At 44.8% G+C, this 27,682-nt stretch overlaps 1 protein-coding gene and 1 long non-coding RNA gene across 3 annotated transcripts in view; one reads left to right on the top strand and one right to left on the bottom strand.

Annotated features, from left to right (window-relative positions):
• Positions 1–27,682, bottom strand: part of Ctnnbl1 (catenin beta like 1) — a 154,374-nt gene that overhangs the window by 90,448 nt on the left and 36,244 nt on the right. For both annotated transcript variants that reach the window (XM_078051765.1, XM_005329851.4), the window contains exons 4-7: positions 20,052–20,191; positions 10,553–10,650; positions 2,658–2,751; positions 19–110 (exon numbers count right to left, since the gene is read on the bottom strand). In XM_078051765.1, coding sequence (XP_077907891.1) covers positions 19–110; positions 2,658–2,751; positions 10,553–10,650; positions 20,052–20,191 — 424 coding nt within the window. The remainder of the gene's footprint in view (positions 1–18; positions 111–2,657; positions 2,752–10,552; positions 10,651–20,051; positions 20,192–27,682) is intronic.
• On the top strand, positions 17,004–21,832 carry LOC120886178 (uncharacterized). Its single transcript, XR_005728940.2, has 3 exons — positions 17,004–17,705; positions 17,895–18,012; positions 18,110–21,832. It is a non-coding gene; the product is annotated as an uncharacterized LOC120886178 (long non-coding RNA).

The following is a 27,682-nucleotide window of genomic DNA, read 5'->3' as shown; positions in this document are numbered from 1 at the left end:
CCACCAAGCCACACTCACCTTTAGCCTCTTCAGGAGCCACTGCAGGAGCCCCTGCTGGGCGGCCTCTGTGCACATCTCAGGCCGGAACTCAGCCATGTTTTCCACGATCGCTGAAAGGAGACAGGCACCAGTCACTGGGGGGGGGGGGGGCAACTTTGTTTCCATCTGCAACAAGCGGCTTCCCAGGACAGGCATGGATTCCCTTCCCACCTCCCTGCACTCCTCCCAGCCAGCTGCTGTGCTGTCATTTTTAGATTTAACTAGGGAGATGCTGTGGGTCTTTTCTTCAAGTTACATTACAAGCAAAAGTCACAGCTGAAAATGATGGCATTCACAACAGGGAGAGTGACAGGCGCTCTGCACTAATGGGGCCCACAGAAGGGTGGCTGTGTGCTTGGGAAGGCCCCATGGCTGCTGGTATGCTGGGTCCCCGGGACCTGGAACCACAGGCAGAGGGCTAGGCAGAAACCTCAGGGAAGAACCAGGGGTGGGGACTCAGAGTCTCTTGCTCTCAGGATTCACCCATTTTCAGCTCTCTTCCCCTGCATCGTGGGAACCAGGACATTACAAAAAGGCAAGCACGATGTTCTTAATTGAACAAAGTAATATGCACAGAGGGGAAAGGCCAGGCTGGCAGAAGTAGCTTCCAGGTACTAGGAAGCAAATAATCAGTCCTGCTATCTCCTACCACAGCAAGTGTTCACCACAGAAAAATTAAAAACGAGAAGCAAAAATAGAAGGTATTGTATGACTATGATATTTTTAAAAATATTACCTATAGTCCTTAATACATCAGATGTTTTCCTTCCCTTCCCTTCAGGGCCCCTTTTGCTTCATTTCTTAGAATATGTTACTATCAGTAAGCAATGCAGTTTGGTGTTTTCTAAGCACAACGCCCAGACACACTATACTGGGTGTGAAGTTTGAAAGAAAAAAGGCTCAAAACATCCCCACACTCCTACTTCTTGTTCACTCCTCCGCCCAGGTTGGCCTCACCAACAGCAAGTGAAGAAAGGCCAGGCAGTCCCTGGGGTAGGGTGACACAACACAAAACTGCGGATGCAGAGTAGCAACAAGAGCCTGAAAGATGAGGTCATTTCAATAGCCTCGATTACTTTTTCACATTTTCTAAGAAAATCAACTCATTCATTTCAGTCTCCTGGCTCTATCTTGTTCCTGGACTTTAGACAGTTTCCGTTGCCCCCTGGGACAAACACCCAAACTTCTTGGCAGGTTTATAAGGTCTCCCCAAAACCTGGACAAAACATCCGCCCCCACTTCCATCTCCCACTGCCAAGTGCACATCTAACTGTTCCCAAAGCCACCACCCCCCTTCATGACTGCAGAGGACACTCCTACTCAGAGGCCCTGCCCCACTCCTCAAAGGCACCTCCCTTCTTACTCAGCCCCGGTCCCCACCTGCTCCTAGGAGGCAATTTGGAGACCCTTCCTTGTGGTGCCCACAGAACTTTCCTCTGGCTCCCATTATACCATTTCTCCTGGGATTGTCTTTCCTAACAGTTCACCTCTTAAGGAGGAAGGCCACGCCTACCCAGGGCCTAGCATGGTGCCTGTGGGGCACCCAGGACGGGAGACAGGGATGATCTCCTCCCAGTTCTCGGCAGGTGCCCAACCTGAAACCAGAAAATCTCTGCAGACGGCCAGGCTGGGGCCTTTTCTACTACAGAAGGCCCTTTTTATTAACAGTAAGCTGACTTTTCTTTTGATAAGCTTAGGATTCTATAAAATCCAGCACTAGGATAACAGAGAACGATGCCAAATTCTGGCTCTAGACTAGCGCTTATTCTCTCTTCTCTTACTCCCTGGGTGCCCATCTTCCCCCTGCTTTATAATAATCCTCACTGAAGAAAGTCTAGAACTACAAGAGAAATCTGTGGCAAACACAAAGAAGCAGAGAGAAAATCTAACCTCATCAAAATTCCTGCTTCCACTGGGCCTCATTCATGTCTCAAACTTGGCTCACAGATATGTCACCTCTGGTCTTATACGGCAGGACCAGTGATAAAGAGGACAACCCAAAAGCACACTTTTAAATAGGCTATTTGTTTGGCAACTTTGCAAAAGGAAAGACTGGGAGATTTGAGGAGGGAAAGGAAGAGGAGAAATACTGCAGAGGAATCCACTTAAATGTTCATCTGATACAGGGGCAGCCAAGTTAGCAGCAGTATTTCAACCCAGAGTTTACAAAGGAATCTATATTTAAGAAGAAGAATAAACACTGTTTTTCAAAGAAAATGTCCTTCTTCTACAGTTACACAGCTGGCCAAAAGTTTCTAGTTCCACTGAAGGAGAGTGATTAGAAAAACCAACACAAAAAAAATGACTTAAAAATTTTAAATATACACTTTTCCAGGGTGGGGGATGGGATCCTTAGTAGATTTCATCCTGTTTTAGAGGGAAAGGCCTGCAAAGAGAGCCCATGCTCTGATCTTGGAAGGTATATACCTCCTCAGTGGATTTCTGCTTTTATTACCTGCAAGCCAAACCCAAACTACAGTTATATGAAAAGTACACACGAGTCTTCGTTTCTGAAAAGGCAGTTTGGGAAGAGCAGGAAAGAAAACACTCCGTGTTGACTCGATTATAAGGGAGGAAGGGCAAGGAGCATAGGGCCCACAGCGGCGCCTCCGGCTTACCCAGCGTGTTGTGGACACCGTCCGCCTCCTCTCTCACAGACTCATCCAGCCGCTCCAGATTCTGCACCAGCAGCGCTACCACCTGCCCATCCACCTGCAGGAACAGGGAAGCAAATGGAGAGAGGGACACATGTCACAAATAGGCCCCACATGTTCCCACTCCCACACTCACATCTCCTCTATCTGCGTGAACACAGCAAGCACTTAATCAGCAGCCTGCACTGCGCGGTGCTCGCCCACCCCTTCCCTGTGAGCCCTGAAGTGCCCTGAGGCAAGGAAAGGGCAGCAGCCTTATCTCTCACTCAGGAGAATGCTGAAGCTGAAGGAGGCAAAGTGAAGGTCAAGGTCACAAGGCAGTGCTGACCAGAGCTGTGCTGGAACTCAGACCTGACACCAAGCCAGCGCCCTCCTCAGTGGCGCTTCCACACCTCACCAGAGGGCCAGCTGGGGCCAGGCCAATGGCTCACTCAAGCCCTACCGCATTCCTGGAGCACAGCGCAGAGCTGTGCAGTCGGCAGGTTCACCAGCCACACTACGCTGACCTCAAAATTTAGGGTTAAACTCAAAACACTCTATCTTCCCATGCCAAGCTTTTATGAAAGAATTTCTACTTCTTTCTTAAAAAGAAGAATCTTAACAGGACAAAACGCGTGGTATCTGAACCACATTTAATGGACAGAAACGCCACTGTGCTTCTCTGATTTGATTCACACGTTTGGAGATAAACAAGAAACTTGAAGTAGCCATGCGGTAGATAGAGCCCACTCAGGAGAGCTGGGGACTTCACCAGGACCTCACAGCCAGAGAGCAGGGGCAGCAAAAGAACAGGCCGGGTTCCCTTCAGGTTGGGAGAAGCAGCACTCTCCGACCCTGGCTCCTCCTGGGCACAATCTGTGCTGTGGGCAGACTGCCCTGGGGATCCCAAGCCATGCCAGGGAGGGAAGCTGAGGAAATACCTAATTTTCTTGGGCTGGGGTTGTGGCTCAGAGGTAGAGTGTTTGTCTCACATGCATGGGGCACTGGGTTCAATCCTTAGCACCACATACATAAATAAAATAAAGGCACTGTATCCATCTACAACTAAAAAAATTTTAAATTTTTTTTTAAAGGAGGAAGGAAGGAGGAGGAGGAAGGAGGAAAAGAAAGGAAGAGGAGGAAGGAGGAAGGAGGAGAGGAAGGAGGAGGAGGTTGAAGGAGGAGGAGGAAAGGAAGAAAAGGAAGAGGAGGAAGGAGGAGAGGAAAAAGGAAGAGGAAGGAGGAGGAGGACAAAGGAGGAGGAGGAGGGAGGAGGAGGAAAGAAGAGGGAGGAGGGAGGGAGGGGGGAGGAGGGAGGGGGGAGGAGGAGGAAGAAGAGGAGGAGGAGGAGGAGGAGGAAGAAGAAGAAGAAGAAGAAGAAGAAACAACAGGAAAGGTGGCAGTGTAATGGGGAAGCTAAAGCAGGAGGACTGCAGGTTGAGATCACTGCCTCAACAATGGTCTCAAAAATAAACAGATAAACAAATGGGCTGGGGATGCAGCTCAGTGGTACAGTGCCCTGGATTCCCATCTCCAGGACTATAAACCACTCAAAAACCAAAACAACAAAAATTAAAAGGAAGAAGTGACTATCCACCGGGTGACAGCATTCCAAGTGGGCAGTCATGAGGACACAGTCTGCTGCATGCTGGTGGTGTATCCTCATCCCCAGAGCCTCAGTGTCCTCACTCAGGAAATGGGGGTAAATTGCAAAGATTAAATGAAAATGACAGGCCTTACCCTGGGTTTGGTGTAAGGCAGCAGCTGAGAAACTCAGTAGAGAGTGTGAATCCAGCCCTCTCCCTTTCTGAGGGCCTGATTATTCCCTGCTCACATGCCCTAGGTGAAAGCCAAGTACCTCAAAGGCAGGTTCCTCACCTTAGTCTGGGTACACCCTGGGTCCAGCCCACCCTTCCCACACACTTCACCACATGGGAGCACTGACGGACGCCTGCTCCGTGCAAAACCGCTCCACTTAGCCTCAAGGAGTCCTCTCGCTTTTACCGATAAGAGAATAAAAGCCTGGAGAGGTTAATTGGCCTGGTCCAAAGTTACAAAGCCGGTGGCAGAGGCGACCAGCTCTGAAGACCATTTTTTCCTATTCTATCCTATTACTTTGGTGACAAGAGAGAAGGAAATGATCCTGTTCAGCCGCGCTTCCTGAGCACTCTGAGGAAGACAGGCACTCTACAGACCTGCTCCAAACTCGGCCTGCGGAAGGAAGCTCGGGAAGAGGGACAGACGTGGAACAAGGCCACTCCGCTCTTTCTGGGTGAGACTCCAGAGAAACATCTATTTGAGAAGAAAACCTGAAATGACTGGCCAATTTGCGCCACCTGAATCACAAGCGAGTTACCTTTCTAGGCTCTCCTCTGTGCAGCAGTGGGAGAGACTCCTAGAGGGGACACTGATGACAGAGCTGAAGGCGCCCACACGCAGGAAAGAGCTGCTTTCCCCTCACATACCAGCAGACACACAATCTTGCTCTCAAATCTCACAGCCAGCAAGAGCGTCACCGTAGAAATCTACTGCAATGTTTTTCTTAATTAATTGGACAATTTGGGTATGTGAGAGAAAACAGGAAAACATCTGGGGGAAGAGTATGAACCATGTCACAGTTTGCTTTTCCCTAAATCACCCTGATTGACTTATAATCTCTCTGAATCCTAAAGCAGCAGACACTGTGACTCCGCTGTGTATCAAACTGCTTGTCAGTTCTGCAAACTGCTTCACGGGCTTCAATTGCTTATTGCTCTTTATCTGCATTATTTCCCCCTTTCCTTGATTCTTAGTTATGCTTCCCATCTCTGCTGTCTGCAAAGTGGCGGGGACAGTGGCAATGAGCGACGCACTCAAATCCTAGAGCTGAATGGCTATGGATAATGGGCGTCTGGCTGGAGGAAAATCTTTTTTCTTGTTGTGGAAATCTAACTTCTAACAGGCAGCCTTTTTAAGCTTTGCAAAGTGTGAAACTTTATGTTTAGTTGGGTTAAATGCAATTTTATCTGATTGCAGAAGGGCCAAAAGCAGTCAAAATACATTTAGCTCAGAAAACCCTTGGAAAAGTATTTATATTATGTATAGCTCTGGATATTGCCTAGTAAGAAGGGTAAATTAGCATTCTGTCCTACTCCCGCTAACCCCTTGGGTCTACCTTCAATTTTCTGAACCTGTGACGAAGTCTGAAACTAAAAACAGATCCTGCTCCGGGATTAAAGCATCAGGCAGAGCAACCCTGGCCTTGAAAATCAGGACTTTTCTGTCCTTTTCTGATAAGTCCTTGGTTATTTCTGCCCATCAGCAGGTCTCCCAGACAACATTCCAGAAGGTCTTAATCACACAAAGTTCAAGGGCATGATCAGGCACTGTTTTCCACTAGATCAAGGAGGATGGATATAAGAGAAGAGGAGAAAATAAAGAGAGAGGCAGATGAGAGGGTTTGAGGGAGGATTCTTTTTCTGTCTGGTACAATCTGCCAACAAGCTTTCCCCAGAGTTAGACTAGAGTTTTTCCACCTACTAGGAATTTCAGATTTAGAAAATAATAATAAATATAAAACCCCACACCCACTGAATCTCGATCAAACAAATCTTGACGATACACATGGTGACACGGTCATAAGGCGGGACTCAGGCCTGCTATACCGCAGCTGACAGCAGTGCCCTTTCCATTCCTGTCCCTCGGATTCACTATCTGCACAGCTGCAGTGGTCTTTTGAAGTGCTGGTCAGACTGTTATGACCCTGTGCACACTGGCCTCATGACGGATAATGCCTCTGGCACCCAGGTGGACTGGCCCCGACCTTTCCCCACGAGCCTGGCTGTACTCCACAGGATGGCCCTTTTCTGTTCCTTCACTATGTCACGCTCATTCCTGTCTGTCTCTGCCCTTGTTCCACCTTGCTCTAGCTCATTCTGAGTGGCTGGTTTCTTGTCACCCAGAATCCAGGCCTTTCTTGACTTCCTGTCACCCAATAACACATCACTCTATTTTAATTCTCTGCGTAACAGACAATCACTCTGATAGTTTTCATGTTCATTTATTTACTGTTTCTCCCTAGACTAGAACATAATCTCCACCAAAGCAGAGACTCTTTCATTCTTACAATTACACACCTGAGTGCCTAGGATCAGGAACATGCCGAGCATTCAGTAAGCACTGAGTGAATGAATGAACAATCGAGTTTTGCTTAGGAACAAAGATGAAGGCAAGAACATTAATGGAAATGGGAAGGAACTGGCCAGAAATGGACAGTGAGCACACGTAAAGCAACATGAGATGTGCTAAGCTGGGTCTCACCTGAGCAGCACAAATATGATACTAACCAAGTTCCAGCCAACCCAATCTGGAGCTCCAAGCTTAACCCTTACACGGGGTCAATGAAGGGCAAGAACAGTATGGAGGATAGCCCCCAGCTCTTCACATCAAAGCCACTTTTGTGAAACCCTTTATGACTCCTAGCCTGTTGATGGTCCAGCCACACTTGCACCTGCTCTGGCTGCGACACCCCCATACCCTCTCGTGGATAAGCCTCCTCCAGGCCTTGGCCAGCACCTGAGCTCTGCAGCCAACTCTGATTCTTCTCCATGAGGCGTGACCACTGCATCCTCTTCATTTCACAGAAGCCTGAATCTCTCTCAACCCTTCTCGATACTCGACCTCAATTGACCATTGCTTATGTTTTTCCATTAAAACACACACACACACATACACACACACATACACACAAACACACACACATACACACAAACACACACACACACACACACACACCCTAAACCTCTATCTTTGCATGTCTTATTTAGGCCTATGCCATCCGAACAGTTTCTGAATAATTATTAAAAATGTTTTTTGAAACATTTTTGAACTGAAAAAATACTTGAGTTTAATAACCTTCACAAATATCCCACTGTGTGGCAGATGACACTTGTCATTTTACCTTGACATTTACTAACTGCTTAATATCTGCCAGGATCGATACCTTTATAACAATAAAGGCCCACATTTATCGGGTGTTTACTCTGTGCCAGACTGTCCTAGAGACTTGTTAAATATCTCAGTTATCCCTCACGTTGGCACTGTGCAATGGGCCTACTGTTATTTCCACTTTATAGACAAAAAAAGCAGAGTATGGAGTGGTGGGGTAGCTCTCCCAAGGACACACAATTGGTAAGTAACAGAGCCACCACTCTGACTGCTTTCCCAACAGTGACCACAACTCAAAAAAGACAAACTTAGAAATCTATAATGCAATTTGACAAGTTCCAGGACGTACAAAGTGCTAGGGGAACACAAATTTCACTGAGGTGATGAGTTTGGAAAAATTCAGAAGAGCTGAGGTTGAAGCTGGGCTTCACAGGAGGAGGAGGAGGAGCAGGAGTGCTCCAGGTGACCTGGAGAAGCCAGGCATGCCAAGTAGTAAGTAGAGAAATCACAGCAGCCTAATCACTACTCCAAAGCCACCTTCGGAGGAGTAAGCCACAGAAATGCCATCAAAGCAATACACCCTCACAATTACTACTCTCTAGAAAGGAGTCCATTTGCCAAATCCACCTGTTCCAAAGCACAAACATGTCTTCACCTTTTGCATGAGGAACACCGGTGGGTGTGGCCAACACAGAAAGCTTGTGCAGAGCCCCAAGAATGCCAGAACAGCGCGCTCTCCCCACAAATGAGCTGTTCTATTACTTGAGACTTACAACTGGGAAAAAAGACCAAGGCAATAACTGCAAACTGCACTCCACAATAAATCCTGCCACATGCCCTCTAGCCTCTGCTCAAGCAATTCCAGGCTTCCAACACTGGCCCCAAATTAAAACTACGAAGACAACTCAACCCTTGTAATATGAGACTACTTATCAAACTTCTCCTCAATGTGGCACAAGGGTGGCGAAGAATAAATGGAAGACCACTTGCCGGTTCTGCCCTCTGATATTTACTGTTGCCTCTGACTGGTTGCAGGAGAGCAAATAATGTATTGGAGTCTAGAATGTTCAGTGTTTGTGATTCATACCAGCCCCACCAGGATAAAACTGTAAGCATCAAAATCTTAAAATAATATAATCAGAAAGAAACTAAACAAACAGAAAACCCTGTATAGCAGCCACCTAATGGCTCCCCAGACTGAGGATGAACTGTTTCTTTCCACACAGACAATAAACTCTGCAAGATCCAGCCTTTGTTGGTGGGCCTGGCGACACAGAAAGCACAAAAGGGGCTTTTGTGTGAACTGCTGCTTCTGGGTAGGTTCAACATGCAGCAGCCAGGCTAGCTGTTCCTCCCCTGTCTTCTCCATTCACACGGGCAAGGAAGGTAATTAAAATCAGCCCAGGGACCAGGCAGGAAGGCTCGTCCAGGGCCACTGTAATTAACTTCTGGAAGGTAAGACTGCACAAATGGCACTGTGGGGACACAGTGCAGGAGCCGCTGCCACAGCTCCCCTCAGCTGCTCCTCAAAACAAAAGAACACCCCAGCAAGGTCCCGTGCTTTCCGCACAGTGGTCCCAAGGAAAAATAAAGGCCCTGATCCTACCAAAGTGGCAGTTCACTCTAGGAGGGAGCATGTAAGAAAAATGGCCATAGAAAGCTCCCTCACAGTTTCACATGGCCATGCTGGACTGCAGCCTCGCTCTCCGGGAGAGACAGTTCTTCATATCCAGTGGGTTCACGACCCTGTCATTCACACCAAATGCCACAGCAAGCACAGCACATGGGAAACTTCTGGTGTCGAGAACCTTAAGAGAAAGGGTAAGGAGGGCTGGGTCATGCAGCTGTGCGTCTCAGAACCATCTGGGCCCCCTGTCAGGCAGTTCTGCTTCAGTGGTCTCGGGTGGGGCCGGAAAGCAGCCTAATAAGTACCTGTGTGCTTTCAACACAAGTGGCCGCAAGGATCTTAGATAAACTCTGCAAACTGCTCCAAAATCGGCACTTACCTCAGTACCAGAGAGAAAAGGCAAGAGAAGATGACAGAGTGGAAGGGAGATCCACAGAGGGGGGAGAGGACGTGGGAGCTGGTCAGAACTCCACGGGCAGAATCAGGGCAGGAGACTGGACTAGACTTCCTCCGCCACAGGCCGACTGTGGTGCCTTTTCAGTCTGGAGCCCTCTCTGACAAGGGAGTCTAGTGTGTGGAAGAGGTCTGGGGTGCAGGCTGCAGTCTCAGGGATCAAAGGACTGGCCGAGTGGCCCAAAGGAAAGCTTCACATCTGCCTCCGGGGTCTCCTCAGTGTCGGGTGATGAGACAGAGGGGGATCAGCCGACAGGGTTCACCCCATGTACCTGGACCTTGCACTAGCTGCTGCTTGACCCAAAGGCCGAGGAGTCAGAGGCCCTGCTTCATTCCACAAAAAGAACACAGAAGTCACGAGGCCCTGTCTGCTGGAGGCTGGAGATGCAACCCTGGCAGATGAGTGCTAAGGTTTGTTCTCCTTCCACATTCTCCAATGCCTCTTTGATGACCCATCTCCAAAATAAGTAAGAACGATACCCTTCCATGTGGGCACCAGAGATTATAAAACATCAGTGGAAGCTCTTAGTACAAAGGTCAGTGGTGGCACATAGGGGGTGGGGAGCAGGGAGTCAGCTCTGTGACCACAGGCAAGCCGTCCATCTCTCTAAGCCTCAGGAATAAACCCATCAGGCAGGATGAGGCGAGGATTAAACAGGGAACAGATGAGCAATGGCTGCCTACAGCAGACAAATGCTGGCCTTCTATGGCCCTCAGCCAACGCGTCCCCTCCAAGATGCACTTCCATATCCCACTCGCCTCATTCCAACCAGCCCAGCCACAAAATCCTAGGGACGCCATTCAGACACAACAGGGGGGATGCCGCCTGTGCCTTCAGCAAACCTGCAAAACTCCAGGGGACCATGCAACTCACCAGTGCATCAATGAGGACTTCCGCTCCCTCTTCGCTCTCGTGGAGGGTGTCAATATCTGTCAGTTCCTGAAGCAAGTCAACCACGGCGATGGACACATGTGCCAAGTGTTAAGGGATCACGCACAGAATGAAATCCAATGATGAGTTATTAAATCTGCAGTTCCCCGTTTCCTCATCAGCTGCTTTATCACCATGTACCTTTAGTACACTCTGGATTTATTAGCCTCTCTTCAACAAGGCTCCTCCCCCAGGGGGTGCTCGGTCGATAGTTAACTGACCCGCTCGGGCTCCTTCCTGGCAACTTCTTCCATGGGTTCAATGTTTTTTCATGAATTCCCAAACTTTAAATAGATCACTTGGGAGGGCACTTTTCCAGTAAGAAACAGGTCAACATCTTTAACCCTATCTCATAATCTAAACTCTTGAAGCTCAGTGTCATTTTTACTACCAGGTACTGTTCACCTTGAAAGGCAGCGGAGATGGCTGGCACTCTCCAAGGAATTCTCAGAGATCAGGCAGGACAAATGGGTTGGAGAAACAGCAAGAAAGGTTTACACAGGGCAGCAATGGCTCCCCACCGTCTTCCCCTCAAATTCCACACCACCTTGGACTTAAGGGGAAGGTGAACATAGGAACCAGGCCGCAGGTAAAAACAGGAGAAAGAGAGGGAAATATAAGGGAAAGGAGCACAAAAGAGAAAAAAAAAGGAGTTATATCAGGAACCTGGAAGGCAAACTGCACTTCCAACTAAGCTTCCCTTCCCCGACCTGGAAACACACACACACACACACACACACACACTCTCCCCTCGCTCCATCAACCTGTATTCAGTGACTGCCTGAATAAATAAGGCACTGTATGGTGATAAAGGCAAATCTGTTCTTCATTCTGGGTCTCAGTCTCCTCATCTATGAAATGATGAAGCTAGAAAACCAAAGCCAATTTTAAAAAATCATACAGCAAAGATAATAACAACATGTGACAAACGAGGAATACAGACACCGTGGATGCAGGCCTCCTGAATTGAGCTGGGAGATGAGGAATAACTTACTAGAAAAAGTGGTCAGAAAACAGGCAACTATAGACGAGAGCCAGTAGGCTAGAAAGCCAAACCACAGGATCAAAAGCAAAGAGACCAGAATACACCACCACGGCATCTGCAGAGGACGGGGAGAGGACCCAGGGGAGGGGAGCAAGTCATAATCACGTGAAGATTGACACTCTGAAAGAACAACCTCGGCTTGTGCAGATGCACTATGACCTCGAGTGCTGGGGGCTGGGCAGAGAGTGGGTACGTACTGGGTAGCTGGGGAGGGGAGGAGGAGTCTAAAGGGGGACATCCAAAGCTGCCTCCTAGGTGGGATCCAAATTCGAGACAGGGATCAGAAGCAGGGCAGTTTTACCTGTACTTGAGAAAAAATAAAAGATGCAGGATATATAAACAAGTACCACAGGCTAAGTGCTGTTCTGGGAATTTTATGAAAATGTTTTGCTGAAAAAAACATTACTTGGTTTGCTTTCCTCATCTCTAACTGACCAGCTGACCACGATGAGTAAGTAAGCCTTCCATGTCCTATTCCTGTCACTCTCAAAGACATGTACCCAAACCATAAGAGTGCTAAAAGAGCAAAAAGAGCTTAAAGGTCTTGGAATGAAAATTCCAAGTAACTAGTGAAGCTGTTGACACAAAAGACCGTGTGTTATATCTGACACACAGCAAACCAAAACACACAAACCATTCAAATCAATTTAAAAAAATTCATCAAGCTACAAACTAGCTCCTAAAAGCCCTTGAACTACCCTGTTGGCAGGCATTAGTAATCTCCCTCTCTAAAAGATGAAAGCCACCATAATAGTGGCCCTTGTTAAAAGTCATATTCAGGCCAAGTGCCATGTTACTGAGTTCTCAAGCAGTATTAGAAGGTTAAGAGGGATCCCCAATTCACAGACCAGAACACCAAGGCTCCGAGTGCTTCAGCTAACTAAAGTCACTGCGACCGTTAAGGGAGAATGTTAGGTCCACCTGATTCCACCTAGCACACTCCACTTCATATGAACGCACAGGGTAGAGCACAGATGTCAGGATTAAATGTGGCAAGACTCAGGTAAATTCTAGCTTTGATGTTGCTGTAATCACAGAGGAAAAAAATTGTCACTTATTTCCAACATAAGCCATTAATTATCCTAGGAAATGAGCAAAATGTTAATTATCTCCCCTTCTTCCCCCTCATCTGAGAAACTCCCATATTTGTTCTCTTGACAACTTCTTACATTAAGAGTTGTAAACACTTAAAAACCCATTCACATGCTTATTTGATATGCGAGGCAACATTTCATCTAGCGCATGCACACACATGCACATGTGTATGACCCAGCGCATGCACACACATGCACATGTGTATGACCCCATCCATCTGTCCATCCATCATCCACTACTGTGTCAGATAGCTGTGGGACAAGGAACAAAGACATGCAATAAGTATTATCATCACATCCCTTGTGCAGCACCAGGCATGATTAAGTACTTACTAACTAGTATACAATAATTACTAATTAAGTAATTTCAAGAGACAAGTGGAGTATAGATGATTCCCAACACGTGATAGTTGAACCTACAATTTTTTTGGCCTTATCATGGTACAGAAACGATAGTGTTCAGTAGGAACCATACTTAGATTCTGGCCTTTTCCCAGGCTGTTGACACAGATACTCTGTGGGGATGCAGGGCAGCAGCAACGGGCTGTAGCTCCCAGTCGGCCGCCATGAAGGGCCACACAGACACTCTGCAGTGCACTGCTGCCAAGCTGTGTGCGCCAGGTCAGGGGCATTACATGAATTTTCAAGCTGGTGAGTTTTTCAGATCATGACTCCTCTCTAAGCGAAGGGGCAGCTATACATCTGAAAGGGCAACAGAGGAGGAGCCAGGGCAAGCTTGAGGACAGGTCCTGTCATGGCATCTCGCTTTGCATCTTTAGTCAGCTGAAGGCTGCCATCACTGTCATTAGCCAAGCAGTCTATGTGAGCCCCTCTACTTCCTTGCAGCTTATTTCCTTGTCTATAAAATGGGGGTAATGGTCTCTGCCCAGCTTAGCCCTCTGCAGACCTACAGGAAACAAAATCATCAGGTCCGTCAAAGGCCAGGTAAAGAGAGTCACAAAACATGAAAGCCCTAAATACAGACTGTGAGTCGAGTCTTCTCACAGGATGTCCAAAGCCCTCATTACTGCCTTCATTTTTCCAAAAGATTTCTCTAAAATCTAAAATTCAAGCTAACAGCAGAGTGGCCCTCACTTCTGGGTCACCGTGGGTTGAAGAGCTGAGTTTCTATTTCAGCCAGGTCACAGACATTCAGATGGATGGAGTCCTCGTTCAGTCTCTGAGGTCCTGTAGGCCAAATTACCACTTCTTTCTTTGATTAGACTTATACCATGCTCACAATGTGTCACATTAAACTAGAAACTTGAAAAATAAAAAAAAAAAAAGGGAAGAAAGACTTTTTGTGACAATAGTAGTGATCTTATATAGGAATAGGATAAGTGTCTTAACTTTTACCAAGAAAAGTGGTTTGTTATAACATTCCAGTGGATTATGTCCTACTTTTCTGTCTCAGTGGAGAAATCAAACAGGAAATCACCTATTCACCAGGACTGGCAAACAGCTCATCAATCCTACCTGTAGTTTTACATAAATCCCCGCCTTTCATAAAAATACCATTTCAGCAAGGCAGTAAAGAGTCCCTAATTATGACCGTCAACCCTCAGGTAATGTAGTATGACCCAGAAGACAGGAGATCATTTGAAGACCAGAAAGGGGACTGAGAACCAGAACTAAAGATCGACAGACAAACGAACTCTCAATCCTGACGAGGAAATTCAGCTTCGCTCTGCCACCCACCTAGCCTTTCTTCACAAGCAGAGGCTGCACATGGGTGACAGGCTTTTCCACCGTAGTTATAATTTCATTTCACAAGTAAAGGGTTCTCTCGCCAAGTATAATAGGAGAACAGAGAGCCTGTCTCTCTGTGAATTACTGAAACACAGTTTCTGATAGCCCATTTTGTCACGTTGGGCAGAAAAGCCACCCCAAATCACTTCTTCTGTACCTGTCCACTATTGGGGCAGTAAGATGGTACAATAACAGTGAAGTAGAAAAGACCAGCTGGGCATGAAATGGTCCATAACACAAGGGATCTTGGGAAAGAGCAGTGTTTACCTCTACTTTTTGGCTCTGCATATTTGTTATTTGGCCTACCACCACTTGTAGCCTTGGTACAAAAACTGAGTGTTAATCTTAGTAATCTCCAATGAGATGTGTCCACAAAGAACAAAGTTATTTAAAAAAAAAAAAAGAGGAAGAGGAATTCAGCAGATAGCTTTCTACAAGTAATTTCAAAAAGGTTTTCTTAAGAAAATGAACCAGTGTAGATTCAGAGAATATAAATAACTTAATGCAACAAATGTGGGCTTTTTAAAACTGTTTTTCTTTTATTCTTAGATAGGACAGTGATTAAATACAGTTTAACTGACGAAGATGAATTTCAAACACAGGGTGGTCTTTTTCTCCTCTTAAGATAGATGGCACAAAGGTACCCATAATGAACCTGGACTCTTAATTTTATCCCAATCCTAGATCAAACCAATATGAAAAAGATGCATTCATTCAACATTAAGTACCATTAACTGCTAGTGGACACTATTATGAGGCAGGGAAGATGCCCAAGGTAGGCTAACCTTCCAGAGACATTTTATCACCTAAACCCCATAAACAAGATCGCTAAATTGCCATTTGGGCACCTTTTTATCTAATCTGTCTTACTTCAGAGCATATTTAACTGGATCCAAAAAAAGGGGGAGGAGAAGTGGCTTATCAACACATATTGTGAAGAGCATCAGATGGCAAAAGAAGTCTAATCTTTTAGGTGCAATTTTGATTCTGGAATTATCAAAACGAGAATAACTCCTAGCAAAACAGCTCAAGATATACAAGTCTTGTTAGTGCCTGCAGGAAAGCAATGCAGCAACACCCCCTCCCCAGTCCAATTAGGAAAAAGCCCCTGAGGAGGCTCAAACCCTTCCCAGCCCAATTCTTGCTCATTATCACTGGGTCTGTAACCGAGGCACCCTGCTCTGCTCTACCCTACACACCCTCTGGGATGGTATGGCGTGCCTTAGTCAGCTTGTTCCACTTTAGCATTATCAGACCCCAACAACCAAAGTTCAATTGATCGCTTTTGCCTTAAAAAACATCAACAAACCGTTTGCTCCTTCTTTTCTAAGTTCCCCCGGTAATTCTTCACAAAATCCAACTGAAAAAATCTGCAAGTCCTCTTGGATTTCTAAAGTCTGAGAAAACTAAACAGTAATTTAGAAAATACTGGCTATGACTACTCCCTAAAATTATTCCACAGAAACAAGGAGCTGTACTACCTGCACCAATGATCTCAATAACTGACAATTTCTCTCTTCCTGCCCATTAGTATGCACACACAGTACCTATGATTTAAGTCAACACTACAATGACACCTCATCTTTCTGAATCACAAAGGGTGGAGAGAAAGCAGTTTGAATGAAATTTGATTTAGATTACTTTCTTTCTTTCTTTTTTTTAAGTGAAAGAATAAGGCACTTAGCTAGGGAGCCATAGTACGATTAAAATAAACAAACAGCAAAAACAAAAACAAAACCATGGACCCGATGCCCTGACAGGTTTGTAAAGACAACATAAGCGGCCAGCAAGGCCATGTCAGCTTCCAACATATGAAGAATGGCAGTTTCCTTTGCAAACGTAGAGCCCGCGGAAACAGACCGGAAGTGCCCTCTAGTCTCCACATCTATCAAAAGCTTCCATCGCCAATCCCAATTCCCTGACAAGCCCCACGCCAGAGGTGACCTACACCTCCTAAGAGTGCTGATGACATTTCCTGAGCACTTTAACAGCTAGAGCCACAGGGGTGGTTTACCTGTGCGTTTTGCTCTCGATTCCAGTTATCATTCCTGTTTCCCTAGTGCCACACAACACACTTACACAAAGGAGGAACCCCCAAATGCCAGTGATCTGCCAAAGAAGACTAGAGGGGACTCTGCCGACTTGTCATGCAGGAGGAGAACATGGCAAATGACCAAACCAGGACACTCATGAATACGGCACCATGGTGACTTTTACTTATTTTTTGTAGCAGAAGGGGTGACTCGCCACCATCTGGAGTTTCACCTTCCCCTGTTTGTTTTATTCCTTCTCGTTCCTTTAGGCAAACAGAAAAATTCACTTAAGCCAGGACACAAAAACTGGCATTTTGAGTGATACCTTAGAAAAACATCTTTCGATGTACTTTTGGTTTTATTTTCTCTGTAGAAACACTCTAAACAGTTCATTAAAAGGGGGCCCTAAACATGTTTAAGTGATTTGCTTTACAGAAAATTATTTTAAAAAGCAATATTTTGAAAAGGCAGCAGCTGTCGGGTTCCCCTTATGCTCCCTCTGAGCAACCCTTCAATGCTGGGGGGTTGTGCTACCCACAGCTCTTCGCAGACCACAGTTCCACTCTGCAGCCACCTAGGGCGCCGGCTGAGCCCTGCTGGGGCTGGGGCTGGGGAGCTGGCCAGGAGCACTGACCACCCCACCACGGCAGCCGAGCAGAGATGGCAACTCCTAGCAGCGTCTCCCGGTTGAAAGGACGAGGCACGAGCTGTTTGCTCCCATTGTCTACCTCTGAAGGTTACAACAAATCAGCCTCTGATCCAATTAAAATCCCTCCAGTTCATGTTTCCTCCGAGAAGGACAAAGCACAGATGACCCACGAGCTTGCTGGAAACACAACCAGTCGGGTGTGGTGCTGGCTGATAGATGAAGAGTTAAAAAAGATTAAAAATTTAAGTCATGACTGCCACGAAATTGTTTATTCATGGTACAGTGTTTTGGGCAGTTACAGCTGTACAACAGTAAATTGTTAACAACCATTTCCTGAAGAAAAATTTCCATTATAGATCACAGAGAAGACAAGGAGCAGAGCGCAGCGGGCAGGGAGATGGGGTTCCGCCGGCAGAGGATGTGTCAGCTACGAGTCAAGAGGGCCCATCCTTCCCTGAAATCACGGGAAACTGAACTGTGAGGACGATGACATTTACCCTAATTGCTGCATCTAATTAAAATTAAGGTAATTAAAAATTTTCAATGCACTTTAAATGTGACGTAGGGCATAATTAGATTTTTAAAAATATCGTGAGGGCAGTTGGGTGAAGGTTAGCATACAAGAGTGGGGAACAGATTAGCTCTCAGAAAACAGGAGGGAATGGCAGTCTGTCAAGAGATATTATAGGGGGATGTGTTTTCTTCCTTTCTAAAGACCAGGACTTAACAATGCGGAACATCTGCGCCCTGCCTCTCCCGAGCATGCCTACGTGGGACGCGCTGCTCAAGTCAGTCTTCTCCCCAGCGGGAACCGGCTGGTGAATCAGCAAAATGTCAGTATCCTGGGAAAGCTGCTACTATTATTTTGGGTTGGCAGGAGAGAGCTGTGTTTCCAGAAACATAGCAGGTAACTCTGGTATTCATTCACAGGATGAGGTGTGCCTCAGGGTCTCTGTCGGAGATGTGGTGAAGCCCACAGGGAAGGCTCCAGAGCAGGAAGGAACGCTGGACGGGACATCAGCACCTAGAGTGCCAGCCTTGCCTCCACAGTTGGCCGTCCAGCACCTGGCCTCAGACTTGTCACTACAGAAACAGATAGGGCACTAGGCTAAATTACTGCTAAGGTCTAAGGGATTTTGGAAGCTTCCATTCTATAGATGACTTGAAAGTGAAGTCACACCTCAAATGCCAATTGCTGAATCTTTGTCCTGGAAAGGATCCCTCATATGGCAGGTAATGGCTTCAGAATAATTATTTACCTCCTCTCCAAAATCTGTATGTGGAAACCCAATGTGTGACAGTGTTTGGAGGTGGGGCCTTTGGAGGTGATCAGGTTGCGAGGGCAGAGACCTCAGGGATGAGATAGATTAGTGCTCTCATAAAAAAGCCAGCACGTTCCCTTGCTCCTTTCCCCACAGGAGGACACAGTAGGCTGTCTATGAACCAGGAAATGTGCCCTCACCAGACACCAAAGCTGCCAATGCCTGGATTTTGCACTTCCCAGAATCCAAAACCATGAGAAACCAATTCCCACTACTTCTCAGCCACCCAGTTCATGGTATTTGGTGATACAGCCCAAGCTGACCAAGACAATGCCCACTGTACAACACTGCTTGAGCATCCAGCGCAGCTCACGGTGCCTGGAATGTCAAGGCATCAAAGCCTGTCCACAGAATGAATCCAGGAGACCTTCCATGGAGCTCACTGACACAAGCTAACCCCCCACAGCAACCCCTGGTGAACACAGTCCTCAACCTGGGGACCAGCAGAGCAATTATTAACACTGTCTAACATTACATGGAAGCATCAGAAATGTCTTAAGATTGCCCTTCAAGAAGTCGGCATTAAAATTATTCACTGATTTATTTCTATGAGAATTATCAAGCAAGAAAGAACCTAGTCAGACATGCTCTCAGGAGAGAGATTACCAGCAGGATGAAAATAACGTGAAGCAGCAGCGGATTTCCCATGAATATCACTCAAGCAGACTAACTACATTTGTCTCTTACCTCTGGAAATCTAGAGTCAAACAGAACAACTATTAAGAGGAAATTTTGGTTTAATGAACATAGCCTTGTCCACAGGCACATCAAAAATCTTTTACATTAAAGCTATTGCACACTTGATGGCAAAGACAAAGTATGAAATGGTTTTGGAAGTCATGACTCAAATTCACTTACAAGGAACATTTACCAAGTGCCTAATGAGCAACAGGAACCTGCTTGGCACTCTGACAGCTTCTCTGATCCTCTCACTAACACTGAGAGCCAACTATCTGTGCAGGTGAGGGGAGGCACCGCGCTTTACCTAAGAAGGGATGCTGGGAGTCAGACCTAGCTTGTCTGCTTAGGTCTAATGCACTTCCAACCAATAGGAAATGCTCTTTATTCCTCTTTAAGGAACTGGAATATAGCAGTGGACAAAACAGACAAGCTTCCCTGTCCTCAGGCCATCCCAGTGTGCTTTCCACCACGGTTCACTGCCTCCCCTGGTCAGATCCACTGGGCCATCTGCTAGTGGAATGATGTCTAGATCAACACATTCAAATCTGTCTGGCCTTGCCTCAATAAGGGCTTCCAAAATCAGTTCCTGAAAATTAATGCTGCTAATGTCTGAACAGATACATCATTATGAATTCTAGTACTAATAAAAGCAAATAGGACAATTAAGGATTTGCCCAAGGTTTGTTAACAGATAAAAACTGGATTTTCAAATGAGTAAAGAGCAGCGTGTGTTTCAAGATGGAAGATAATTAGAATGGAAATAGAACACCAGACGTGACAGCACACATCAGCAGAGACAGACAGGGGAGGAGCGTAAACAGCCCCCTCCCCGAGTCAGCCTTCTACTGAGGATAGATCTGAAAGGATATCTGTATTATCGTGTCCCAGCAACCCGAGAAGCGACTGCACAGCATTCAGCTCCACCAGAAGGTGGTACAGGTCTGGCATGGTGGCCACCACGTGCATCTCTTGAATGATGTCATTCAGGTCCAGCTCGGATTCCATGAACCTAGGAGGGGAGAACAAGACAGCGTCATTAAAAGGAAGGGGCACTACCGGCGCCGAGGAGCAAACAGCAACACATCCAGACAAAGAGACAATCTGTCAAAGTGTCTACGACAGACCAACTAAGAAGTACACTCATCCAAACATCATACTGTCACACAATTTCCTTGGGAAATCGATTTCCTCATTACAAAAATCAATCTTGGGTTCAGATCTCATTACAGGGTCCCCCTTACTCCTGCGGTCACAAGCTGCCTTTTAGAGGCTCTCAAAGCATTTTGCAGCCAGTGCTATGGATTAGCAGCTACCAACGCCCCTTGGTGTGGCAACTCACTCTGGCCCTGAACTAGCTATCCCACCAATCCAAAGGGGCTTCTCTATTCCCCTCTTCAGGTCAGAAGTCAATTATTCCCCTCTTCCACAGGAAGACAGTGGGATTCTGCAGCTCCCCCCAAAGTTCCTCTTTTCTCATGCTGATTAAGAGGTAGGTCCCAGGTGAGGCTGACCTCATCTCGGGCATCTGTAACCACCACCACATCCACTCAGCATGCCCCTCACTCACACTTCTACACGGGAACTTCTCAGCGACCTGTGCCCAGGCCTGAAGGGCGGAGCTACTTTGCATTCACTTTGCACACCCTCCCCTAGTGCCTGACACACGAGGAACATCATTAAGCCTGGGAGGAACGAGACAGAAAGGTCTGTTCTAAGAAGGAAATGAGCAGAGCCAGGTAAAGCAATCAAACGATAACTGATTGAGAGTGACCAGAGGAAGCAGCGGTTAAACAGAGCCCGGGTCCAGACTGCCGGGTTTGAACCTGGCCTACCCACCTACTCAGCCTCTCTACATCTTAGTTTCTTCATCTATAAATGGGGGCAATACTGTGACACGTCACAGAGCTACTGTAAAGCATAAAAGTAAAAACACATAAAGCACTTACGACATACAGCATAGAAGACTCCCTGCGACTACACTGCACTTATTGCTATTATCATAACACATCCATCTTCTCTTCTAGAACATAAGTCAGGAACCCTATCTTTGGTACATAAATGCACAAATGCTTACGTTCACTGAACAGAGGTCCAAAAGAAAGAGAACATAAGCATGGATTCTTAAAGTCATATGAGACTCAACAGCGTCCAGACACTGAGACTGGGCAGATACCAGAATCTAGACATCTAGATTCCATAAGGAACAAAATATGAGACTACAACTTTTCAAAATTTGCCCATATTTAGATGACATTCTTTACCATCGTTTTCCCCATTATTTTTAATAACATTTATATTTTTTTCTAATTACAAAATACTACTTTTTATAGAAAACAGGAAAAAGAATGACAAAACCTCAAAAAGTCAACAGAAGCAGGATGTGGTAGTGCACACCCGTAACCTCAACTACTCTGGAGGCTGAGGCAGGAGGGTCGCAAATTTGACTGGGCTACTCTTAGCAAGACCTTGACTTAAAAAAAAAAGAAAGAAAGAAAAAGAAAAAAAGGGGGATGGTGCTGGGGGATTACCTTAGTGGCAGCACACTTGCTTAGCACACAGGGTTCAAACTCTGCTAACACACACACACATATATACACACTACATGGAAATCATTCATGACCCTATAAATAAAAAATTCTCATTGACAACATGCTTGTGTGTGTTTAAGTCATTTTCTCAACTCACAACCTTTTTCTCCCCCAAAGTTACAGAGCATGTATAGTTCTTTTTTTTTTTTTAAAGAGAGAGAGAGAGAGAGAGAGAGAGAGAGAATTTCAATATTTATTTTTCAGTTTTCGGCAGACACAACATCTTTGTTTGTATGTGGTGCTGAGGATCGAACCCGGGCCGCACGCATGCCAGGCGAGCACACTACCGCTTGAGCCACATCCCCAGCCTGAGCATGTATAGTTCTAAACTCGAGTTTTGCTGTCGTTGGTAACACAGGTTGAAAAATTTACCCTTCTTTAACCATTCTTTGACAGCAGGTCAGGCCACCTGACCAACTGTTGTCAGTGGCTCTCTTTCTCCCAGGGCAAAATCTCGCATGACCAAAAGGGCTCCTCCCTGAAGAGCCCAGACACAGCTGCAGAAGACAGCCCTCCCCACAGTGCTCCAAGAACAGTCTAGCAGTCAGCCACACAGCGTAGCGGAGGCTGAGTTTACTGCAATTCTTGTTCTAAATCATAAATTTTAAATAGCTACGTAGTATATGCCCTTGTGTTGGTGTACCATAATTTATTTAACCAATCCCCCTTTGTCAGGCATGCGATGCTTCTAATTTTTCCCCCATAACAAATGACACTCAGAGGCAAGCATTTCTAATGAATGTGTTAGGATAAATTCCCAGGAAGGCAAGTGCCAAGGCAAAGAGTACACCTGACTTAACGGATGTTGACATGTTCTGCCAGAAAGGTGGCAGCGCATGTGAGGAGCCCGTTTCCCTGCCCTCTCCACAGACTGCATCACTCCCTTCAGACCACCTCCAATACAAGATCGGAAAGGCTCTTTTAACTCTTTGCATTTCACACACTAAAATGGTTAAAATTCTTCTAATGTTTACTATTTGGGTTTATTCTTTGTCCATTTTGAAATCGGGGTGCTCATCTTGATTAATGATTTATTAATGCTCTCTATATTAAGGAAATGAAGCTCTGTCATATGTTGCAAAAAAGGAAAAACAAAAGTATTGCCCTTTAATTTGTTCACTGTGTTTTCTGACATAATTATTTATATTTATTTATTTACTTACATGCTTACTTTTTGACATAATGGTTTTCAAAAGTTCAGGTGGTCAAATTTTGCCTTATGAACTCTATTTTACATATACCTCGAGCAAAGACTTTTCTATGCTAAGACCACATAGATTTTATGGTTTATATATATATATTTTTTATATATACTTAAATGTTTAATCTATCTGATTTTAATATATCATACAGGGCAAAGGTCAAATTTCATTTTCTGCAAGTATTTAGCCATCTACCCCAATATGATACTCTATCCTTTCCCACTCATTTGAAGAAATGCCATCTATCACACACTAAATTTTAATGCAAATTTTAGTCTGTTTTTGAAATTTTCACTCCACATCACCAGTTTATCTGGTAATTTCTAAGCCAGGACCACACCTCCACATGGTTATAGCTTTAGAGTAGGTTTAATGTCTCTTATTGCAAAACACTCCTTTGATAAACCTTTTCAATGCTTCCTTACCTTCTCTCTCACCTGCTTGCTCTTCAAAGTAAATAACATATTTTTTAAATCAAGATTCTCCCCCAATATATATTTTTTTTATTTTAAAGACTCCTTCCTTTGTGCTTATAAATAGAGTACTTTTTTAAGTCACTATTCCTCATCACCTGAAATGTGGAAGCCAAATCAGCATCGTGAGTCAGGAGCGGAGGTGGGGGTGTAACTTATGGAGAGAGCGCTTGCCTAGCATGTACAAGGCCCTGGGTTCCCTCCCCAGAACTGCAAAAAGGAAAAAAAAAAGGCTGGTGCAGAAGGATTCAAATATTACAGGGCAGCAAAACAACATAATCCCTGAACCCAATGGGCTTGGCAAACTTCTAAGGCTTATTTGTCTTACATGGTATTTAAAAAAAAAAAAAAAAAAAACTTCAAAAAAATAGTAAGTTGAACTTATTATGTTTTCTAGTCCATCCAGAAGAACTAGCAAAGGAGACTGAGCCCTAGATAACAATAAACAAAACTGTGCTGAGCACAAGACAAGATTTGGGGATCTGGGTGGAAATCGGGAAATGAGTGTCAGACTCGGGGAAGCCTCCAAAAACTCCCGTGGGGCTCTGTCCTCGGGACTGTTTAGATCAATGATCTTGTTCTATCATGACTCTTTGATCAGTGAATCGGGTGAACATGAACATACAAAAAAGACGAACTTTACAAATGTCATATTAACACAATTTAAAGAGACAGAAAACACACCAGCTAACAGAATCAATTCCCAAGATCCTGACAGGTAATAATGATGCAGCAAATCCAACCGAGGGAAAATGACCTGGGTCCATGAAGAAAACTGAAGCATTGAACCAAAAAGCCGAGTATAAGTGTCTGTGATAGGAAAGGAGCATTTCACAAGAGTATGTGTGTGTGTAGAAAGGACTTGATGGTTCAGCCAACCCTAACTGCAACACAAATCAGAACCATGAGGTGGTTCTGCCCGGACAAGGTCTACTCCCTACTCATCTCTGGCCACCAGCACCTGCCCTACTTACCGTCCATCATAGAGACTTGGCAGGCGCCTGCCAAAGGAAGGAGCAGAGGAAATCAGTGACCACAAATGCCACTATGGTTTTAGAACGCTTAAAAGAAGACACGAGCTCTCGTGCCAGTCAGACAACCTTGAAATTTTGTAAAAATCTGTCCTACCAACCTAACTTGAGGGGATATGGAAACTGACCCTGGGAGCAACCAAGATAACAAATAGTTTCGATAGCCTCTCAAATTTGTTGGAATTCTTCTTCAGTTGAAATCTTGAGTCAGAACTGCCAAATGATGGAATAGGTTTCTTTGAAAGCAAGATCCTTGCGACTGAGGGTAGTTTTGTGTATTGTTTTTTTTTTTTTAAGGATAATACTAAAACAAACAAAAAAACACACCAAGACCTAAATGGTTTCTTCCAACTTTGCAATTCTTCTTCAAAATATATGGTATTAAACCAAATTTTTAAGTTTAGAAAGTCAGAAAACTATTAAAACAAAATAAACCAGTAGAAACAAAACTACAAGATAAAAAACATCACAAAACTACCTCTGGGTCCAGTAATGAGCTAGGGTGGTAAACGCCTGGGTCATTCTCCCAGCCAAAATATTTACTGGCTGTAAATAAATAAGGATTTCAAGCACATACTAGGTGCCAGTCACCATCTTAGGTACTGGCTAAAACAGATAACAAGATAATCCCAGTTTTTGGCTTCATCGAGTCCCTGTCTAGCATGAATATAACAATCTATAACAATTAACTGTAAGGACGCCCAGTACTATCAGAAGAAGTGCCACTGGAACACAGAACACGGGGTCCCAACCTGGTCAAGGAAGCAGAATATCAACCACTTATCTCTAAACCTCAATTTCCTTACCTTCCTAGCTGAATTACAGTGATAATTAAAATAAATACTCTATTTAAAGTGCCTAAGCATATTATTTTTGTCACAGAGTAGGTGGCAAACAAATCTGTGTACCTTCAAGTTGGCCATGCTGTGACAAAGACATTTTTCTTCTGTTTTGCTGACAGAAAAAAATTCTACAGCACAGACTTACTATTTACTGTGGGGAATCGGCACACCTTCAGCAATAACTGACTCCTAGCCGGGGAAAGAGGCCATGGGAAAGCAATGAGCAACATATTTAAACAGTAACCCAAGCTGAGAGGGGATCATGGACTCCATCTGACATGACAGAACATTCTCCTATCCTCCCGCTGTACATTTGCTTCAGACAGACAGGACATTCACCTTCCACCACCAGAGCGAACATTAGCAAAGTTCAAAATCACTGGACCAGAAAAGCAACAGAAACCAAAGAGTGCAACCTGCATCCACACAGCCGGCAATTACAGTGGGGGAGGGCAATGCTCCCTCCACCAATTAAATCAGCAGTTCTCTAGGTGTGGTCCTGGGACACAGGACAGAAATAGTGGGGTGGGGGGTGGGGATCCTTCCAGGGGTCCGTCAGACCGAAATTGTTTTATAGTAATTCTGTTACTTGCCTTTGTCACTCTTTCTCTTTCGAGGGTGTCCCGTGGGGTTTTCCAGACAGTTACACAATATCCTGATGGCTAATGGCATATGTGCTTGTATGGTCTTCTATTTTTGAGAATTTTGTAATAAAAGCACTTTGGGGTACTCAATAATTTAAAAGTACAAACAGCCAGAGAATCACACACTAGATAATTATGACTCTGCAGAAATGAAGAGAAGAACGATGAAAGGACTTCCTAGGGACAGCACACGCTACTCCAGGGGTGTCTGGGAGAAGCACTGCTCGGTGCAAAGCGGAGGCAGTGGAAGGACTGTCAATCGAATCTGAAATGCAGCCAAATGAAGAGGCATTTGGGGTATGCGATCAAAATGACAACTACACATACAGGAAAATAAATGGGAATGTTTTTGATCTCATCTGGAAAGTTTCATTCAAATATGTTCTAGCAATTTTCATCTTAATTGAGCCTTGCCAGTCTCAAGAATCATGAAAAACACCACACCAGAAAGAATCTGAGAACTCAAGGTCAGAAACACAGTTTCCTATTTGCTTTTTGACACAACAAAAAGGTTTCCTTATGTATAATTTCAATTTTCACATGTTCAGATTTTAAAACTAAAATAGTATATCAATTTTTTCTGAACAGAAAACATTGTTAATTTTTTTAAAAACATTTTCTTAAAAACAGCTTATGAACTGTAACACCAAAGCACAGTGCTTCCAAAGGTGAAAACAGCCTAGAGAAACTCACTATTCTGAATTGCTGGGATATCTACCAAGGGCAATATCGGTATTCCAAGAAGTAAACTAATTTCTTACTCTTTCAGTGATAACAGTTTACAGCATGGCTTCTTCATAATGTGGTCTTAGGTTCTAAGTGATGGAAATATAATGAAGATGGAATGGATCATACAATAGCCCTCATGTTTTCCAAAAACCCACAGCACGGCAGGTACTGGGCTGGCACTACAGAGCCAAGAGACAGGAGAAGTATTTAGAAGAAGAGTCTCAGGCTGGAATCACTGAGCAGAGAAATAACAATAAAACAAATGGCAGAGGTGTTTAAAGACCCATCACAGTTACTGTGCATAAGAATGCAGGGACAGATGCGGCTGGAGGAAGAATAAAGATACAGTGGGAGACCCCGCAGGAGCTATGGAAGTTTAAAATGTACACATCCCTCAATGTGGGAATTCAACATTTAGGTATCTACACTAAAAAGATACACATACAAAGAGACAAATGTACAAGAAGATTCACTGCAGCACTATTCATAAAAGCCAATAATTAAGATAACCAAATGTCTATCAATCGGAAAATAACTAAATAAATAATGGTATTTCCCAACCACAAAATATCATGCACTAGTTAAAACAAAAAGTGGATAAAGTAGATATGCAGAAAACTAACATGAAAACATTTCCTGATATGTGAATTCAAATGCCAAGGTACAGAATACATACAGTATGATTTGTTTTTTAAATATTTTTTTAGTTGTCAATGGACCTTTATTTTATTTATTGATGAATGGTGCTAAGAATTGAACTGAGCCTCATCCATGCTTGGCAAGCGGTCTGTCACTGAGCCACACAACCCCAGCCCCACTGTAATTTATGTAGGAAAAAATCCTCACATTTACTAAGTATACAGAAAATAATCCGAGAGATATTTATGAAATGTTCACAGGTTACATCTAGGTAGGGGAATGAAAAGGGAGTCATTGCAATGAAGGAGAACTTTCCTTTCTCCTTCTACTTATGCTCTGTTGGTATTCTTTA

This window comes from Ictidomys tridecemlineatus, chromosome 5 (assembly GCF_052094955.1).
Source record: "Ictidomys tridecemlineatus isolate mIctTri1 chromosome 5, mIctTri1.hap1, whole genome shotgun sequence".
In the NCBI taxonomy this organism is placed as follows: domain Eukaryota; kingdom Metazoa; phylum Chordata; class Mammalia; order Rodentia; family Sciuridae; genus Ictidomys; species Ictidomys tridecemlineatus.
This window is presented reverse-complemented; position numbering and strand designations above follow the sequence as displayed.